Below are 16,549 nucleotides of genomic sequence, written 5' to 3'. Positions count from 1 at the left end.
AAGTTTAGGTATAAATCGTTGCCTACTCTTACGACTTGCACGCGAAATTAAAACTTATCATGTTACACGAGCGTTCATATTCCGTTGGGCACCGTCGACTCGAAACCGGTTTGGCGCCAAGAGCACAGGGTTCCCACTCGCCGATGAATAAAGATAACAGTGGGTACTAATATGAATTCAATAAGCTACCTTTAATAAATAAGTAAATATACTTTAATGGCTAAAGCTACAAAACAACAATATTTTATCAGCAACAGCAACCATTTGTTAGTAGGTACATCTTTGTTCAATCTTTAGTGATATTTTTGTTTAGTTTGTTTTAAGTGGGCTTGACACAGTGCCTACTTATAAAAAATCATTTGAGCAAACATAGTTACTTAGGCAATTGTAATTTGTTATAAATAGGTCTAAAGTGTTTACTTTTAGATGAATTAAACGGTATTCAATCAATAAGGAATCGACTTTGATTGTAAACAATACGAAAATCTACTAAATAAGTACCTACCTGTCGCAAAACTATATTCCTTTAGATGCCCTAAAATCCTTGTAATACCTTATAATCTTGTTCTCATTATGCACCTAGTACTCTTACAGAGTATTTAACTATATGATGGTTTAAATTAAATGCAAGAAAATGGCTTCTTACCTTTCAGTACTTATCTTTCGGAAGGTTGAAAAATGATAATTCAGATTATTTTATCTTCTTTGTATTTATACAGCCGTAAACAATTTCGAAGTCATAGTTTGCAAAAAAAAAATAAAGGTACCTACACAAATCACGCGCGACGTGTCCAGCATGCCAGCTAAGCGGCAACCCACTGCCGTGCACCCAATGGTTGGGTGCGCCGGCCGAACGTACCTAAACTGCGGTGTCCAACCCCTGGTATTACGTTCAAAACTACAAGTCAACGTAGTAAATAGTACCTATATACAAGACGCCTCAATGAGCATTTGAGGTGTTTATGGCAGGGGGGGCATATATTGTATGGGCCAAGTTGCCCGAAATAAATGAATTTATTATTATTATTATATAACTACGCACCCTACGTATATATCTATATATATTACACATATATATATTATAGTTAGGTACTTACTAAATACCTACAGGTATCACGAACTGTTGTGAATAAATAGTCTGGATAACACAAAGAACTGTGCGAAAAATTAGTGTGTCCGTCTGTCACAGGGCTCTACCTCTTAAGCCGTAAATGATTATGTATTACTGTGGCCGCTATAACAACAAATACTAAAAATAAAATAAAGCTACAAATTAAAGGGGATCGTCATACAAGAAACGTGTTTTTTTCAGCGTTTTTTTGGTTGCTAGGCGTTATTAGCAGTTGCTAAGGCGACCGAGTCGTCTAACAACGACTAGCTATTTCGTTTGAATATTTACCTTTTAAGTTTGCGATTTTAATGATGTTTTATTATTATTATTATTATTTGTATTTTTTTTCTTTAATTGTATAATATAGTTTTTAAGTATTTTATTTGTAATTATATTATTATAAAAATTACGTGTAAAAGTGCCCATTGCGGCCTATTTACTGAATAAATCGTTTGAATTTTTTTTTAATTTGAGTTTTATAAAAGCTTGGATCTGATTATGTGGTTTATTCGTTTTTGTGCAAAATTAATAAAGCAATTTGTGAACCACAAACCTCAATAAGGCTTCAACTTCGATAAAGCGCTCGCCAAATCCACACCGTATAATCACTATGTTTACCTATTGTTTTTTACACTAAAAAAATCATACTAAGTATTTAACACTAATAACAAGGTTTATAATACAGTTTAAAATTTATTCACACTACACACATACGAAGTCCGCTGAATTTCCCGCGAATGAACCGCGCTGACAGACATTTTTTTTTCTGTCGCGGCGCATGGCAAGAGTAAAGCGCTATTCAGCCTCCGACAGGGCGACAGCCAAAGAGGATGAGAAATAAAAATTGTTCTTTATTCAAAATACTTGCACTGTAATGTAACTAGTTGTTTGTTCGGGTGGAATTAACATTTCAACTTAAATTTGAAGTGGATATCTTCGTGCTGCAGTAGCGGCCGGCGAAGTGTCAGAACCGATATGGCGGCGTTTCATGATAGGTATGCCTAGAAATTTTGTGACCTGCCTAAACTGGCCAAATCATGAAATGGCAGCGTTTCATGATCTGCCTAAACGTCACTAGTCACTAATAGGCAAATCGTTAAACGGTGAGTTTTGAACTATATGGCGGATGTCTTAGCCAATTCATGAACTGGAGCCATTTCTGGCGGATTTAACCATCGGCCGGCCGACATAGGAATGGTGTAGCGAGCGCACAATTGATTGAGAACAGCATTAAATCAAATTATGGTGGATAACCAATGTTTATAATGCCAGACGGACCATTTACAGAAGCTTGGCGGGCCGCAGGTTGAGTATACTTCTAGCTGTTACTAACGTGGTATTTATTACCTAGGTACTAACTGCATCTAAGTGTGCACATTGGACATACATAGCTACGTTGCCATAGGCGGTGTTACGATGAAGCGAATTCAATCGAAATCGAACCATTTGAATCATGAGCCTCCTTACCTTAGCGCGTCCTAAGGATAGGTATTCCTTGTTAGGGACCTACCTACCTATTGCAATGGCACTGGCATTTATTGTGAAGTTTCGATGCAAAGACAAGATTAAAATTAGTTTTTCATTAGTTAAGCCTGCAGGTTATTAAGTATAATGATATCACATTATTTACTCATCTGGGAAGCGTGCGTCTTCGCCTAGTCTACTCAATCAAAACAAGCTGCGCGACTACCTACCTATTGATTGACTATTCAAAAACCGGGCGAGTGTGCTGCGGTACAGTGGCCATCAGATATTTCGGAGCGACCAAGGTGGTCAAAAATATCGGCACATGCACTCTATCAAGGTATTGTTCATGTATCGATATTTTTGATCACCTTGTCCGCTCCGAAATATCTGATAGCGACTGTACGATAACCAAAAATTGTACAGGGTTCAAATCATAGGTAAACTGGGTATGCCATTCAATGATCATTAGGATTGAATTTGATGACGTCTTCACTCGCTGCCAGTGTCAAATGTTGCCAGTTTATACCTATTTTTGTAACACTCATAATTTGTTTTATGTATTAAACTTGGTTTTACCAGAATACGGCAAAGCCAAAAGGAAGCGCTTTGAGCGTATTAATGTATCTACTTATATTGGCATTTTGTAAAAATACCACGTGCGCATCAACTTCATTAAAAAAAACCGGACAAAGTGCGAGTCGAACTCGCGTGAAAAGGGTTCCTGGTTTAGCTGTATAGTACCTAATCTACATTTTTTTTAATTTTAGGCTCACTAGTTTCCGAGGCGGAGGAACGGTAATTTTATTATCGGTTTTCTTACAAAAAGTCAGTTACTCTTTAGGCTTAAAAAAAATAAGAAAACTAAAAGTACCTATTTGAGATGCTCGCAACATGAAGGCTTTCATTTGATAGATACCTATGTCACACGGTATAATAGAGAACACTAAAAACGAAGTGACTTCGCATGGATTTTATTTAATAAAAAATGTTTGTGATTTTACTAATTTTACGTCAGGTTGTTCATTGGTAAAAAAAACAAAAGTTAAGAACATTGGGTGACACTATTTCCCTGTCGTACAATACCGACATGGAAATACCGACCTGATATTTTGTGTACACGCCCATAGCAACGCTTGTCAGTGTGACACCAGTTTGTATGGGCGTGTACACAAAATATCGGGTTGGTATTTCCATGTCGGTATTATCCGTGCTGGCCGATAAATTCTGTCAACCAAGAACATATATGAAATTTAAAAAAAACGAAATTTAGAAAAAACTTACCGTAAGCAGGTTATTTTCAAGAAATTAATATTTATAGGTACCTACAATAAATGGCAACTCTAAAATTGACAGGTGGCGGGTGAAGCTGATTACTTAGCAAATTAAATCCTAATGATTATTGAATTCTTTTGTTTCATGTAATTGCATAGGTAGGTACGTACTAAAGAATTAAGTCTATAATTGAAAGACCTTTACGTCAAGAACAAGTTGAAGGCAATCAACGAAATTAACCACCTATCTTACTAGTTTGCTGGCTTGCAAGTGCAATTTTGGGCCTATGTAGGTATTACTATTTTTTAAAGATGAATTCCTAGGTAGGTAACAAACCCCAATGACTATCGTTTGAAGTCGGTGGTTACCGTTTGTATGCTATGTTCAAAATTTTAATGAATTTAAATGTCATTAATATTCAAGAGACGTCTAAAGCAGTATTATAGAAGGCAAAAGTTATTCATTCATGCCACAACTCGCAATAAAGGCGCCTGCTCTGTGTAGATAGGTATAAATAATTCGTAAACCTATTTTAATCATATGATCACGTATTAAAATCGTACATAGAAGGTACGCTGCCCGCGATATCCTGTTTTATTTAGCACATTTCTTTATTTGTTTTTTTTGTCGTAAGTGCAAATCATTCGCTAAAAAACGTTTAAATGAAACAAAAGGCTATCCATGTAACTGGACGTTGTATAAACAAAACGCAACTGACAATAACGACATGCGCCGTATTATGTGCGCCAATATAATCTTGCTTTAGATGACTGAGATAATAATATCGAAAGCGTAGCTTGATGCTACAATTCTGTAAAATAAACTCAATGTATACTCACAGGATAGTACATCCCCTGCGGCGGCAAAAAAAAGGCCCCTGATCCCCACAGCTTGCCGTTTGTATTTGCTTTGTGTTGCACAAAAATACACTCCACGCACGCCTCTGGAATGGGCGTCGATTTCACGTCACAAACTTATAAATTCGAAGTACTCATGAGTATTTTATGATAATTGCAATGATTATTCCTAAAAATAATCTGGCTTGTTCAACTTTTTAGGTTATTATAATACAGCAAAGAACAACGCGCTGAACGAACACTGCCGCGGTTGGTGTCGATGTGCTGTGGCTACGTACAGAGCAACAACGGCGTGGCTCGTTTCACTCACACAGACGCGCCGACCGAGACGAGAATGCCGCTCGAACGCGCGGTGCGCGAAAGAGACCGATATAACAAGCTTCGGCTTCGGCTGTTCGAATGTGATAGCGATATGTGCGTATTCTACGTCGTAGTGTTGTGAGACGGTTGGACAGATTACAATTTGTTCGCGCTTAATTTGCGATTTGAACTTTACTTTGCCGAAACTGGGGAAAAGACGTTTAGTTAAAACTTTGCCTCCTTACGTTTACAATTACGTGTTTTTTTTTACAATAAGTACTTCAGTTAATTTTTCTTTTAGTTTTCTTGTAAACATTTTCTTTACAGATGAATTAGCGAGAGCTTGTAAAAAAATGCATTTGTAGTGGTTGTACGGTTCCCATGAAAAGGAAAATAACTTAAGTACCTACATATTACTCTTAATTTAATGAAATTACATACCCTTCAAGTAAAAAAATACTAGTAAAATAATACACAGTCCTTTTTTGCTTTCATTCGCTATCATTTAATTCTTCATCTGAGTATCACATGTATTGATAATAATACGAGTATACCTGCTGAACGGCAAAAAATCGGGCCCTCAAATGTATGGAGAAATAGGAAATTTTGTATGAGCGGGCCAAATTTTGTGCCTCTGTAGTATATTATGATCTGTAATTTGATCCATTTCCCCTTCTTGACTAAAATTTTCTTCTTCAATATAATTATTACAAAGCTCTTTTTAAGCTGATAGTACGGGAAAAGAGAAATTTTAAATATAAAATGCGTTTAAAAACACAATACCACTACATATGCAAAAATTCCACGAGCAATGATTTATTCGTTTTTTTTTTGCCGGTGTGAAACTAGTAAGTACTTAGTAGTTATAATTTAATACAGAACGCAATTTAACCCGATAAACGTGTTTGTAACCAATATTTTTTTATAAGACGATAAACGCTGCGTACCTAGAGCGAGATTAGTGAAATTCATTCTTAAATGAGAGCGAGAGAGATGCTGCGAGTGACCCTCCCCTAAGTTTGTCGGTCCCTGTCGCGTGGCCGAGAGTGTTCGGATCAATGAATCGCTCCAGGCCCCCCGGGCGCCGCGGCCCGGTCCCGGCTGGCGTCATCCCTGTTCCCTGCGCTCGGAGCGCCCTCTCGCGTCTCGTACTCCCGCCACATCATCCCAGATCACGGGCACTTCATTTACCAACATTACCATTACCTATATTACATTTACGTGCCGCAATTAAAATTTTATGGCAAGATGGTGCGCTTTAATTAAGATACATTTATAATATGTATTTAATTTACCTATTTAAGTACTTAATTAGATGTAATTTCTTGTTTAGCAAAAGGTAGATACTTTTTAAAACAGTCGGTCGCGTTAATGTAATGAATAAATTCCAATAAATAAATAAATATCTTCCCATGATAGTACTAACAATGAAACATGAATTAAAATCAATTTAAAAACAAAGCTGAGACAAGATTTAAGGGGATCCCATACCCCAATGACCTTCGATCTGAATTTCTTAGTTTTCTAATGTTTTTTGTAGCTTATTATATTAACAACAACGGCTTTAAGCAATATAGTATCCCATATTTCCTTCAAAGTATTGTCTTCGAGATATTTGGCATCAAATTTGAACAATTTTAGGCAAAAAAAACTGGTTTTCTGGCCATAAACTTTTGTGTTAATTAGTTTTAAATGAAAACCCTCGACCAGTTTTTAGAGACGTCAAAGATGAACCCAAATATGTAGATTTCGTATATGTTAGATCTTTCACGTCAATAGAGATACGAAATAAGTGTTTTTTCAGACATTGTTTAAAAAAATCATACAAAATTAAGTATTTAGTTTTTTTTTTAATCCGGTAGATAAAAATGGAGATAAAAGATTGGAGAACCGATAGCCGTTTGACTTATAATTCTATCTGTAATGCAAAAGTAGGAGATACGATTCAAAACTTGTCAAAAATCGAAGAAAACCTCAGGTAGGCCCTTAAGATGTCATCATTTTTTTTAACAGACTTCAAAAAGATTGCGACTTCTGAATTCGAGTGTATGTTTTTAGGGTTCCGTAGATCAATAGAAAAAATTGAACCATTATAAGATCACCTTGTTTGTCCATCTGTCTGTCTGTCCGTCTGTCAAATACTTTTCTCAGGAACGCGTGGAAATATCAAGCTAAAATGATAAAGTAATATGCACGAAAAATTGCATAAAATAAAAGTTCTTACGTACCCAACTAGGTTAGACGAGAATGCGTTATCTACACAAATAGGTTTTTATATATATTTTAGTTATTAGAACAACATTAGTTCAACGACTTTTAAAAATGATGGAGTCTTTAGATTTTCCTTTTTTCATGCAAATTTAAATACTGCTATCAATGTACGCCATCCTGAACCCAATTGACGTAGCCTGTCACCCTAGGTACATGCCCTACAAACATCAAGCATTTTGCTTTAAGTACATTGCTTCTTCGAATAAACTTAAAATTGTAATAAAAACTAAAACTATAATTGTTTTTAAAAGTCGCTGAACTAATGTTGTTCATTTTGACGAGTATGATCTATGTTTTAATTTTTTGCTCATATTACAAGCCACACCCGGTAAAAGGTAGATTAGGTACAATTATAAAAATAACTAAAACTACATTAAAATTAAATAAGCTAAAACTATAATAAATCTAAAAATGGACCCTGCGGCATGGTACCAAAGATGCTGGCAGCATTTCCCCGCTGTATCGAAAGGCTGATGCGTTGAGCGAGGAAACTGCCAGCTCTTCGGTCTGTCGTATCTCTAGTCTCGGACCAAGGGTCTCGACGCCGAAAGGTACAAAATTATATTCGGCACCGAGACCACTGTATTTTCCTGCTTTGACAGTTTCCGCCATTTTTGCTGCTGCTGCTGCCCTTATTAATGTTCGGTGGAGATGAGACGGGGCCAGTGTGTCAACTCAACATTTCAATGTTTTTTTTTTACTGGTTTCCAATCCAAAGAAACTACTTACTTTACTATAAAATTTAAAGCTATCCACCACATCCACCTTAGGGGGTAATAGCCGTAAAGCCTAAGAATCTTTGATGATGTTGTTTATTTTAGTCCTAACTAGCTCATCTGACGTACTCATCTTCGTGACGCGAGGGTCGGGTCAGGCCGTATTATACCTAATGCCAGCTACATAAACCAAACAGTGCTTGCTACAGTGCGAGTAGACCCAATAGGTAGCCGAATAAAAGTTGTTCGAGTCATGTTGAGAGTTTTACAACGATCGTCGTCCACATGATCAACTCATAACCCATTCATAGGCCGAGGCCTCAAAAGGGAAAAGAGAAGCCTCATAATTAAAATTATGGTCCACCTGACACAGCATAGCCAATATTGGCTCCAAATTTAGTAAATAGATTGATTAAATTGAAATATGTAGGTACAATAAAGCGTTATTTGTACATACTCGTATCGTATCCACATTTATATTTTTTTTATTCGACTGGATGGCAAACGAGCAAGTGGGTCTTCTGATGGTAAGAGATCACCACCGCCCATAAACACCTGCAACACCAGGGGATTGCAGATGCGTTGCCTGATATTTTTTTAACATGGAAGTCAAAAAAGTAAGAAATTAATAAAAACCGGCCAAGAGCGTGTCGGACACGCCCGAAATAGGGTTCCGTAGCCAAAAATTTACTAATATTTTTCTAAGGATTTCGTATTTTGTACGGAATATTCCAAGTTTAGGTATATTTTATACCTTAGGCTGCTAACTAATAATTCTCAAGAAAACTTAACCGTTACAGTTTTCCTTGTAAGTTTGATTATACTTACTACCATCCTAAAATTCGAATTTAATGAAAATTTGCACTTTAAAGTTGAGTATTTTGCAAAAAAATCACTGAATCGAAAAATCGTATTAGCAACTCCCTAATGATTTTAAAAGACCTATCATACGATACCCCACACTACAAGATTAACTGAGAAAAAAAAAATCACCCCACTTTACGTGTATGGGAGGGACTATAAAAATTTTTTTTTTGTATTGTACCATTTTGTCGGCGTTATAGCACATAGTTCACATATATCGATGGCCCAAACGAATAAACGTGTAATCGAAAATCATCAACTTTACAGGAAAAAATAAAACAACTTTAACAAAGATAACTGACAATTGTAGTTGCCGATATATATGTATTATATATTATAAGATAGATAATTAAATTACCTACAAAATAGTGTAAATTTTTGACCCTTATTTTTAGCCACTTCCCTGTAAATAAATAAAACCCCTTTAATTTTTTTATTCGGATCATAAAATATCTAGACACTTTTTGTAATGACTCGTTGCAACGTTATTCGCGTTAAAAAGGGTAATTATTAAGGCGCACTGTACCATTATCCTGTATTTTCTATTAAAACTCTGTTCTGTTAAAACTATTTACTAGAATTTGACTAACAATACTGAACGCGAATAAACGTTTAATGCCAACTTATAAGAATCGTGCTTACAAAGTTTACAACGAATAAACGTGCAAAGTATTATTACCCATATTGAGTTAACCAAAATTCATGATTAAAAACCGTAAGGCAGCTATTGCCCGTTTATTCGTGTATAGGAACACAACTTTTAAAAAGGCAACACTCTCTTAGAATATTATTCGTGTAAATTTGTATGTAATACCTAATTACCAACGAATAAACAATAAAAATACTATTTCTCAAAAACGGTTAATCAGATCGGTATAAAAAAATTTGATACCATACCTTATACCAGGTCATGTAAAAGCAAAAAAAGCAATAAAAATTTTTTCGTGTAAAGGCCTTTGCACGTTTATTCGTTTGGACCATCGATATATTCGTGCAAAGCTTACTAGCATTGATAGTCCCTGAGCAAAGCCGCGGACGGACAGACAGACATACATGGCGAAACTATAAAGGTTCCGTTTTTGCCATTTTGGCTACCGAACCCTAAAAAGGGTGCTAATGTTTCCGTATGACATTAAATGACTGAATGAATTCTTTGATTCTTTGTAAAGTTCATAAATTTTTAACCGACGAAAAAAAACGGAGGAGGTTCTCAAGTCGACGCATACCGGGTGGGCCCTGTAACAGGGAGCAAAAAATTAAACCCCAGGTTCTGCTACTCAAACTGCTACTTTAATTATGCAACTTTCAAAAATTAAGTAATTTTATCATAATGTTTATTCCAAACAAATTAAATGCTATTTTCAATGTACGGCATCCAATAGCCTAAATGACATCGCCTGTCACGTAACAAAATGACCGATTTAGCAATACGTTGCTTGTCCAATTAAACTTTAAACTATAATAAAAACACAATAAAAGTTATTTTCAAAAGTTGTAGAACTAAGTTAGCTCAGCATGAAGACCGGAAGCTGTGGTTTAATTTTTTGCTCCTGTTACAGGGCCCTCCCGGTAATATTTATGTATGACCACGCATAAGTTTTTACAGAGTAGTCCGATTTTGATAATTCTTGAAGTTGGTGCCCCAGCACGAGCCAGAAGGAGTGATGATAAAAGCCCATCAGGTAGACGACTATAGGTTCAGTCCTGCTGGCTAGTGCTGAGGCACCGACTTAACTGGTACCTAGATTAAGGTTGAAAAACTAGTACCTAGGTTATAAGGTTAAATGAAAAAAAGGTTTATAATTTTTTGCTTTTCCATTTTTTCGGCGGTTTAATTTTTTTGTTAAATAGTTTTAAAGTGAATAGTTAATATATAGCATATATACCTACAATTATCTCTCGCACAATACTATTTATTTATTTGTATTTAATTATTCCATCGGGCCCGTTCCGTGCACGCAAGAAGGGCCTTTCTTTCTATAGCCTCGTTCGTTGGACCTGGCGTAATATACATATAAATTACATAAAATTAAAAATTAAACATTCAACACATTGAACATTTTTTTCATTGACGTTCGGTTCATATTGTGTTTTTTTTTATCTACATCTATACATATAGTAAATTCTCCATTATACGTTCATAAACCATAGATACCTAATGACCAGCATTACGGCATTGGATTCTATTATGAACACGGCTGTATCGTAATGTTCATTACGACACCGAAATCGATATCGTAATGAACATTACCTACCGCACCGGAGCGATGGCGCAGGCGCAGGATCTCGTGGGGCAGACATAGTTCTGGATGCAATGCAGGTCATTCTCAATGGTTCTTGAACGCATGATAGAGGATTTAATATATCGATGTAGATAAAGAAATGTATGTAACTGTACGTAAATAATTAGGCCTTAATAGGTACCTAACAGTTGCATAAACTTTTAACACTTGTTCTAGTTGTTTTCGCATAAAGATGATTCTGAATGACTTCGTTTGTTCGTTCGGTCATTGTATCTTTGTTGCTATGGTGAAATGTGGCCAAAAGCATCCCTTTCATACTCGCGATTTTCCTGATATAATGAGTAAATTGCCGCTAGAAAATACTTACGCCCCATAAAAATATCATTATTACAACTAAGAGGTTCCGTTTTAAGAAATTTTCAATTAAATAATGGTCAAGACCACCCTAAGTTTGGTTCCCCTAAAATAAATCGCCTTTGGGGTCCTGAAGGGGTCCTGTGATGAATGTCATACCGACAGACATAGGTACCTACTTACGTAACAATTACAAACAAACATAGAACGAAAAATTATACCGAAAGCTTTAAAAGCTTACAATTTTAGCCCAGGGTTTTAAAAGAGTGTAAGGTAAGGTCTAGTTGTCTATTTGTATCATATTAACACTTGAAAACAGTCATGTTGTTCTTTTCTTTTGTTGGATGGTCAAACGTACAAAATATTAGGTATTTACCTACCTACTTGGTTTGTCTCCAAATAAAATTTCACACATTGCATACCAACAGATATTTTGACTTTAACTTTTGACAAATCATGCAAAATCCGTGGCCAAAATTACCAAAGACAATTTACGATTGTATTATAATCAAATACCATACGTTTTCCACTTACTTACCCTGCATTAGAAATATTTTAACTGCTAGCGCCATCTGTGGTCGAGTAGATGCAAATTGCACGCGATCGCCGTAGCTCTGCGTAGCACTGTTCGAGCATCGGGTAACGTTCAACGAGTACGCGTGTATTTGTTCACGTTATAGTGCTTGGAAACTTTCGCTAGGTGACGGTAAAGGTCCGAGTTTCGTAAAATTAAACAACTTTTGTCTACATGAACAATAAAAATGTCTTGAACAAATTCAAACCGAGCATTACTTACATGTCGAAAACACTTTACCTAAATCAAAGGACTAGATTTTTGCCGTTGGTTTCAGCCGAACTCTACTACAATATTTTTCAATCGAGTTCAAAGATTTTTTAAATCAAATCTGCTAAGTACTTCTCAAAAATGGTAAAAGATTGTTACCTAATTGCTATAAAATTGCCGCTCAATTTAAACCATTAAATTATGCTGTACGCATATTTCTAAATCGTCACAAATATTGCTCTCTTTCGAGTGATGTTTTCGTTAACAGTGTGATTTTAATGTTTACTTCCTTATTTATACTTATTACAAATGCAAAAGTAGCTCTGTCTGTTTGTTACCTCTTCACGCTTAAACCGCTGAATCGATTTAGGTGGAATTTGGTGTAGAAATATAGTTTAAGAAGTTTTTGTGAAGGACGTAACGTACGATAGTTTTTATCCCGGAAAATTGCATAGTTACTACAGGATAACAATAAACAAACTCTTAACAGACTTATAATAAGTCTAGAATAAAATCTATTACCATATATTACTGTATTATCCATCAAACTCGTTGCTATAGTTCCGGTCTCCTGAGTCACTCTTTAAACCGTAAGTTTATAGGATTAAATATGCCAAACATAAATTTTTGTGATAGTTTTAAGCCCTTTTTATGATTGTTCATCTAATAAGCATGTTAGTATAATGTGACACAACATTTCTTCTAACAAACTGTACTAATTTTGTCCCCTAGCTGACGGGACAGAATAACAACAAGAAATAGTTGATCCACCCATTTGCATATTTCAAATAGAACCACCTATTATAGGTAGAGTCATCCGCCGTGGTTCTTATTACAATGTCATTAATGTCTAATTTTTACAAAATCACACGTCTTCGTGGATGGCACTAGGTACCTATATCTACTATACTCAAATATTATTTTAGACTAGTTAAGGAAAATAATTAAGCTGTGGTTTTCACTACTTTCCAACAGCAGGTATTTTCGCAAATGTTATTTTAAAAATCACTCGCTAAGCTGCTTACAGTTTACATTTATGATGAAAAAAATATACTTTTATATTCAAATATAACTAGTTTTATATTCAAACTAGCTTTTGCCCGCGGCTTCGCCTGCGTGGAATTCGGTTATCGCGCGCTGTTCCCTCGGGAACTGTGCATTTTTTTTATATCACTCCCTGGCCCATAAACTATCTCTATGCCAAAAACCACGTCGATCCGTCGCTCCTTTCGACGTGAAAGAGGGACAAACATACAAACACACACTTTCGCATTTATAATATTAGTATGGATAAAAGGTAAACAGTATAAATATGTGATTGTGCAAAAGCCTCGCAATTTATTTTTCACGGATACATTTTCAATTTCAAGGGAACTTATACTCAGTGGCTCATTTTTTGCTCAGAGTAAATACAAAACCATATTAAATTTTTATTTCTGAATTTTTTCGTACACCCACCTCGCCAGTACACTAATTTTGGGAAGTTTCCATAATCAGATTTCAGTCACAGTGATACCTACCTACCGCGCCGCTGTATAAGTAGGTACCTAAGTCAACAAAGTGAGGTAGAAAATGTAGGTAGTAAGAAAGTGTAGGTATCCAAATGTGCTTGATCACGTATATAATAACAGTTCTTATTAAGTATTAACGTTAAAACTGCTATCAGTCAGTATCAATATCGCATAATACTGTGGCATAAGGATTTTATAATAATATACTGTGTGAATGCGTTATGGCTTATAACACTAAATTATCAATGTGTGCGACCGAGCACTGATATATTATACAGTTGAAACACTTGTAGTATTACCCAAACGTACAAATAAAACGAGTCATTTGTTTTTAAATTCCCAATATTTAATTTTGAATTTCGAACATTACTTAAAGAGAGAGCAGACATCACGGGCTGGTACTGGGACCCTATTAAAATCATATCTAGGTAGATTCATCTTATTTTTGCAATTTTTACTGAGTAGCACGTTGGATATATTGTATAGTAGGTATACATATATCCTAGTTTAAAATGAAATATGTTATCATTGATTGAAATAACCTGGTACTGTATAATATCGGAAATCGTTTCTGCAATTGTTTTCCTTTCAATTCATTCAAGTGAAAAGTTTATTTAACTTACCCAAATACACGAATTTATATCGTCCCACTCTTGATACCACTCTAACAATAAGAAGTACTTATCATTCATGATCATCGATAAGACTATCAATCATTCATTAATTAAACTGATTTATCAAAAAAATTGCCTTCACAATCACGCTCATTCTCTTCATGGATTCTAAATTTGAAAATTTTCACGCTCTGTCCTACGGAGATAAGAATGTTCATAATTTGAATTTAGAATCCGATTGCTTACAGATATACAGAGAACTTCGTGTAAAATTGTTATGAACTCTGCCTGTTATTCAAGGGTTTTGCCGAACTTTTAATTCTCTTGTGTTCAAAAGTTTATAATGTGCAACATTTTTAACATGAATGAACTCTTAAAACTTGTTAGTCGATTTAAACTTAATATTAGATACTAGTTTACCCGCGGCTTCGCACACGTAAATCATTAGATCCAATTCAGCAGCTGATTCCCGAAAATTAAATCGAGGTTCTCATTGACGTTACATTAAAAACAATCATGTCAAATTTCATGACTCTAAACCTAGTGGTTGTTCTTTCGTGCAAGCGTCAAGCTTATTATTTAGTTCAGTACCAGTCAGTACTTCAGTCAGTAGTTCAGTCTGTACTTTGAAAATCAGTAGAAATTAATTAGGCGTACCATTACGCGAGAGTTAAAGAATAACTGTTATTTTAATATGATATGTTTTCATATTAATTTTTGACAAAAAAACGGATTCATTACGAGCTCTACCCTAATTTAGTAGAGATACTTGCTAGCCACTGGTTCGATTGAGGCCTCATCATTCGATAAAAAGAACAATTAATTGTTTAGGCGTTGCGTGCAATAACTAGGTTAGGTACTTTATACATTTTCTTTTAAAATTAAATGAGTTGGATACATTTGAGACTCTATTGACTCTATATTCGTTACTGAGAGGACGCTTCTTATTATATTTCAACACACCTATAGATTAGCTATCTCTTGAAGACTCCACTTATTTATTTAGTTACTAATATAATATCTCAACCTAACTAAAGTATTTAATGGCAGCCAGTGACGCCCCCGTCGTATTAGATCTTTAACATCTGATGCGAACCCTCAATGTCAATCAACACTTGGTAGATAGATAAAGATAAGTTACTCGAGGGCTCGTAATTTGCCGATATAATAAATTGTTGGCCATCCCAGCCGGGCTAAAGTTTCACGAGCTTTACTTCAGGTGCGGTTTAATTATTGTTCTCTTCCAGAGTGGATAAGCTATAGTTCGTCACTAATTTATTAGACGACAATAACTATATTTCCGGGTGGAAGGGAATAGGCTGGAAAGGTAATCGACTGTTTTTTTTTTCTTACTTACGTTGAAAACGGTTGCTATACGGGTATTTTATTATTCTCATTTCTTAGCGTTGCAAATTAATCAATATATGATGGAGTCAGAGTCGTGTTACTATTGTCACTAATATACATTATGTTTAGTTCAGAATAACTGAAATCACATATAAAAATAGTAAACCACTCTTCTCAGTAAAAACTAATTTTTTTTTTGTTTGCTTTCAATTTCTTAAACACCTACTAAGTATTAGGTGTAAAATAAATAAAGAAACTATGAAAAAGCGGCAATTTTAACAAAGAAAGTGTAACATGCAGCTTTAGATTTCAGCCTAGGATTACCTGTAGTATCGGAACCTGATAAGTAATGGATTCTGTTTTGTTTCTTTGTAAAAGTTTTCTTGAGAATATCTCTTAGGATTTGAGATCAGATGAAAATCACGGAACGAGGTTTTCCGTAGGCATAGCGCGGTAAACCTGGTATTTACCGTTACCTACTTTTACCGCAGTTTAGAAATAGTACATTACTGCAGAGGCCGGGAAAGAAAGGCTTGCAGGCCGAGCAAAGCGAGGCCGGATAGGTATACGAGGCTGGCATGTTCTTTCACGCCGAGGCTTGTATAGTGCTTTTCTCAAACATGCACTAAAAGATCATTCAATTTGACAAATATTTGATCCAACTTTAAGAGATAGGCAGTATACGGAACGAATTTATTAAAAAAAAAACAAGAGCAGCGGCTTTCGTACAACGAGGTTGCATATTTTATTAAAAGAGTGGGAAAATTGTAACATTGCGGGAATACGAGTATTTCGCTGTCATATAATTCACTATGTTTTTTTAATTTCACCTCGTGGT

At 35.3% G+C, this 16,549-nt stretch overlaps 1 protein-coding gene across 6 annotated transcripts in view; it reads right to left on the bottom strand.

Moving 5' to 3' along the window:
• The window catches only part of Rbfox1 (RNA-binding Fox protein 1), a 100,092-nt gene that overhangs the window by 54,886 nt on the left and 28,657 nt on the right, over positions 1 to 16,549 (bottom strand). For 3 of the 6 annotated variants that reach the window (XM_074087996.1, XM_074087991.1, XM_074087993.1), the window contains exon 1: positions 4,690 to 5,039. The exons of 1 other annotated variant lie outside the window; for it this stretch is intronic. In XM_074087996.1, coding sequence (XP_073944097.1) covers positions 4,690 to 4,701 — 12 coding nt within the window. In that variant the 5' untranslated portion in view covers positions 4,702 to 5,039. Of the gene's footprint in view, positions 1 to 4,689; positions 5,041 to 16,549 lie in introns of those variants that run through there. 2 more of the 6 variants (XM_074087995.1, XM_074087992.1) reach the window with 2 other exon arrangements.

The sequence above is a fragment of the Choristoneura fumiferana genome, chromosome 5, assembly GCF_025370935.1.
Source record: "Choristoneura fumiferana chromosome 5, NRCan_CFum_1, whole genome shotgun sequence".
NCBI classification, from domain to species: domain Eukaryota; kingdom Metazoa; phylum Arthropoda; class Insecta; order Lepidoptera; family Tortricidae; genus Choristoneura; species Choristoneura fumiferana.
The sequence above is the reverse complement of the archived record's forward strand: the minus strand, read 5'-3'. Positions and strand labels throughout refer to the sequence as shown.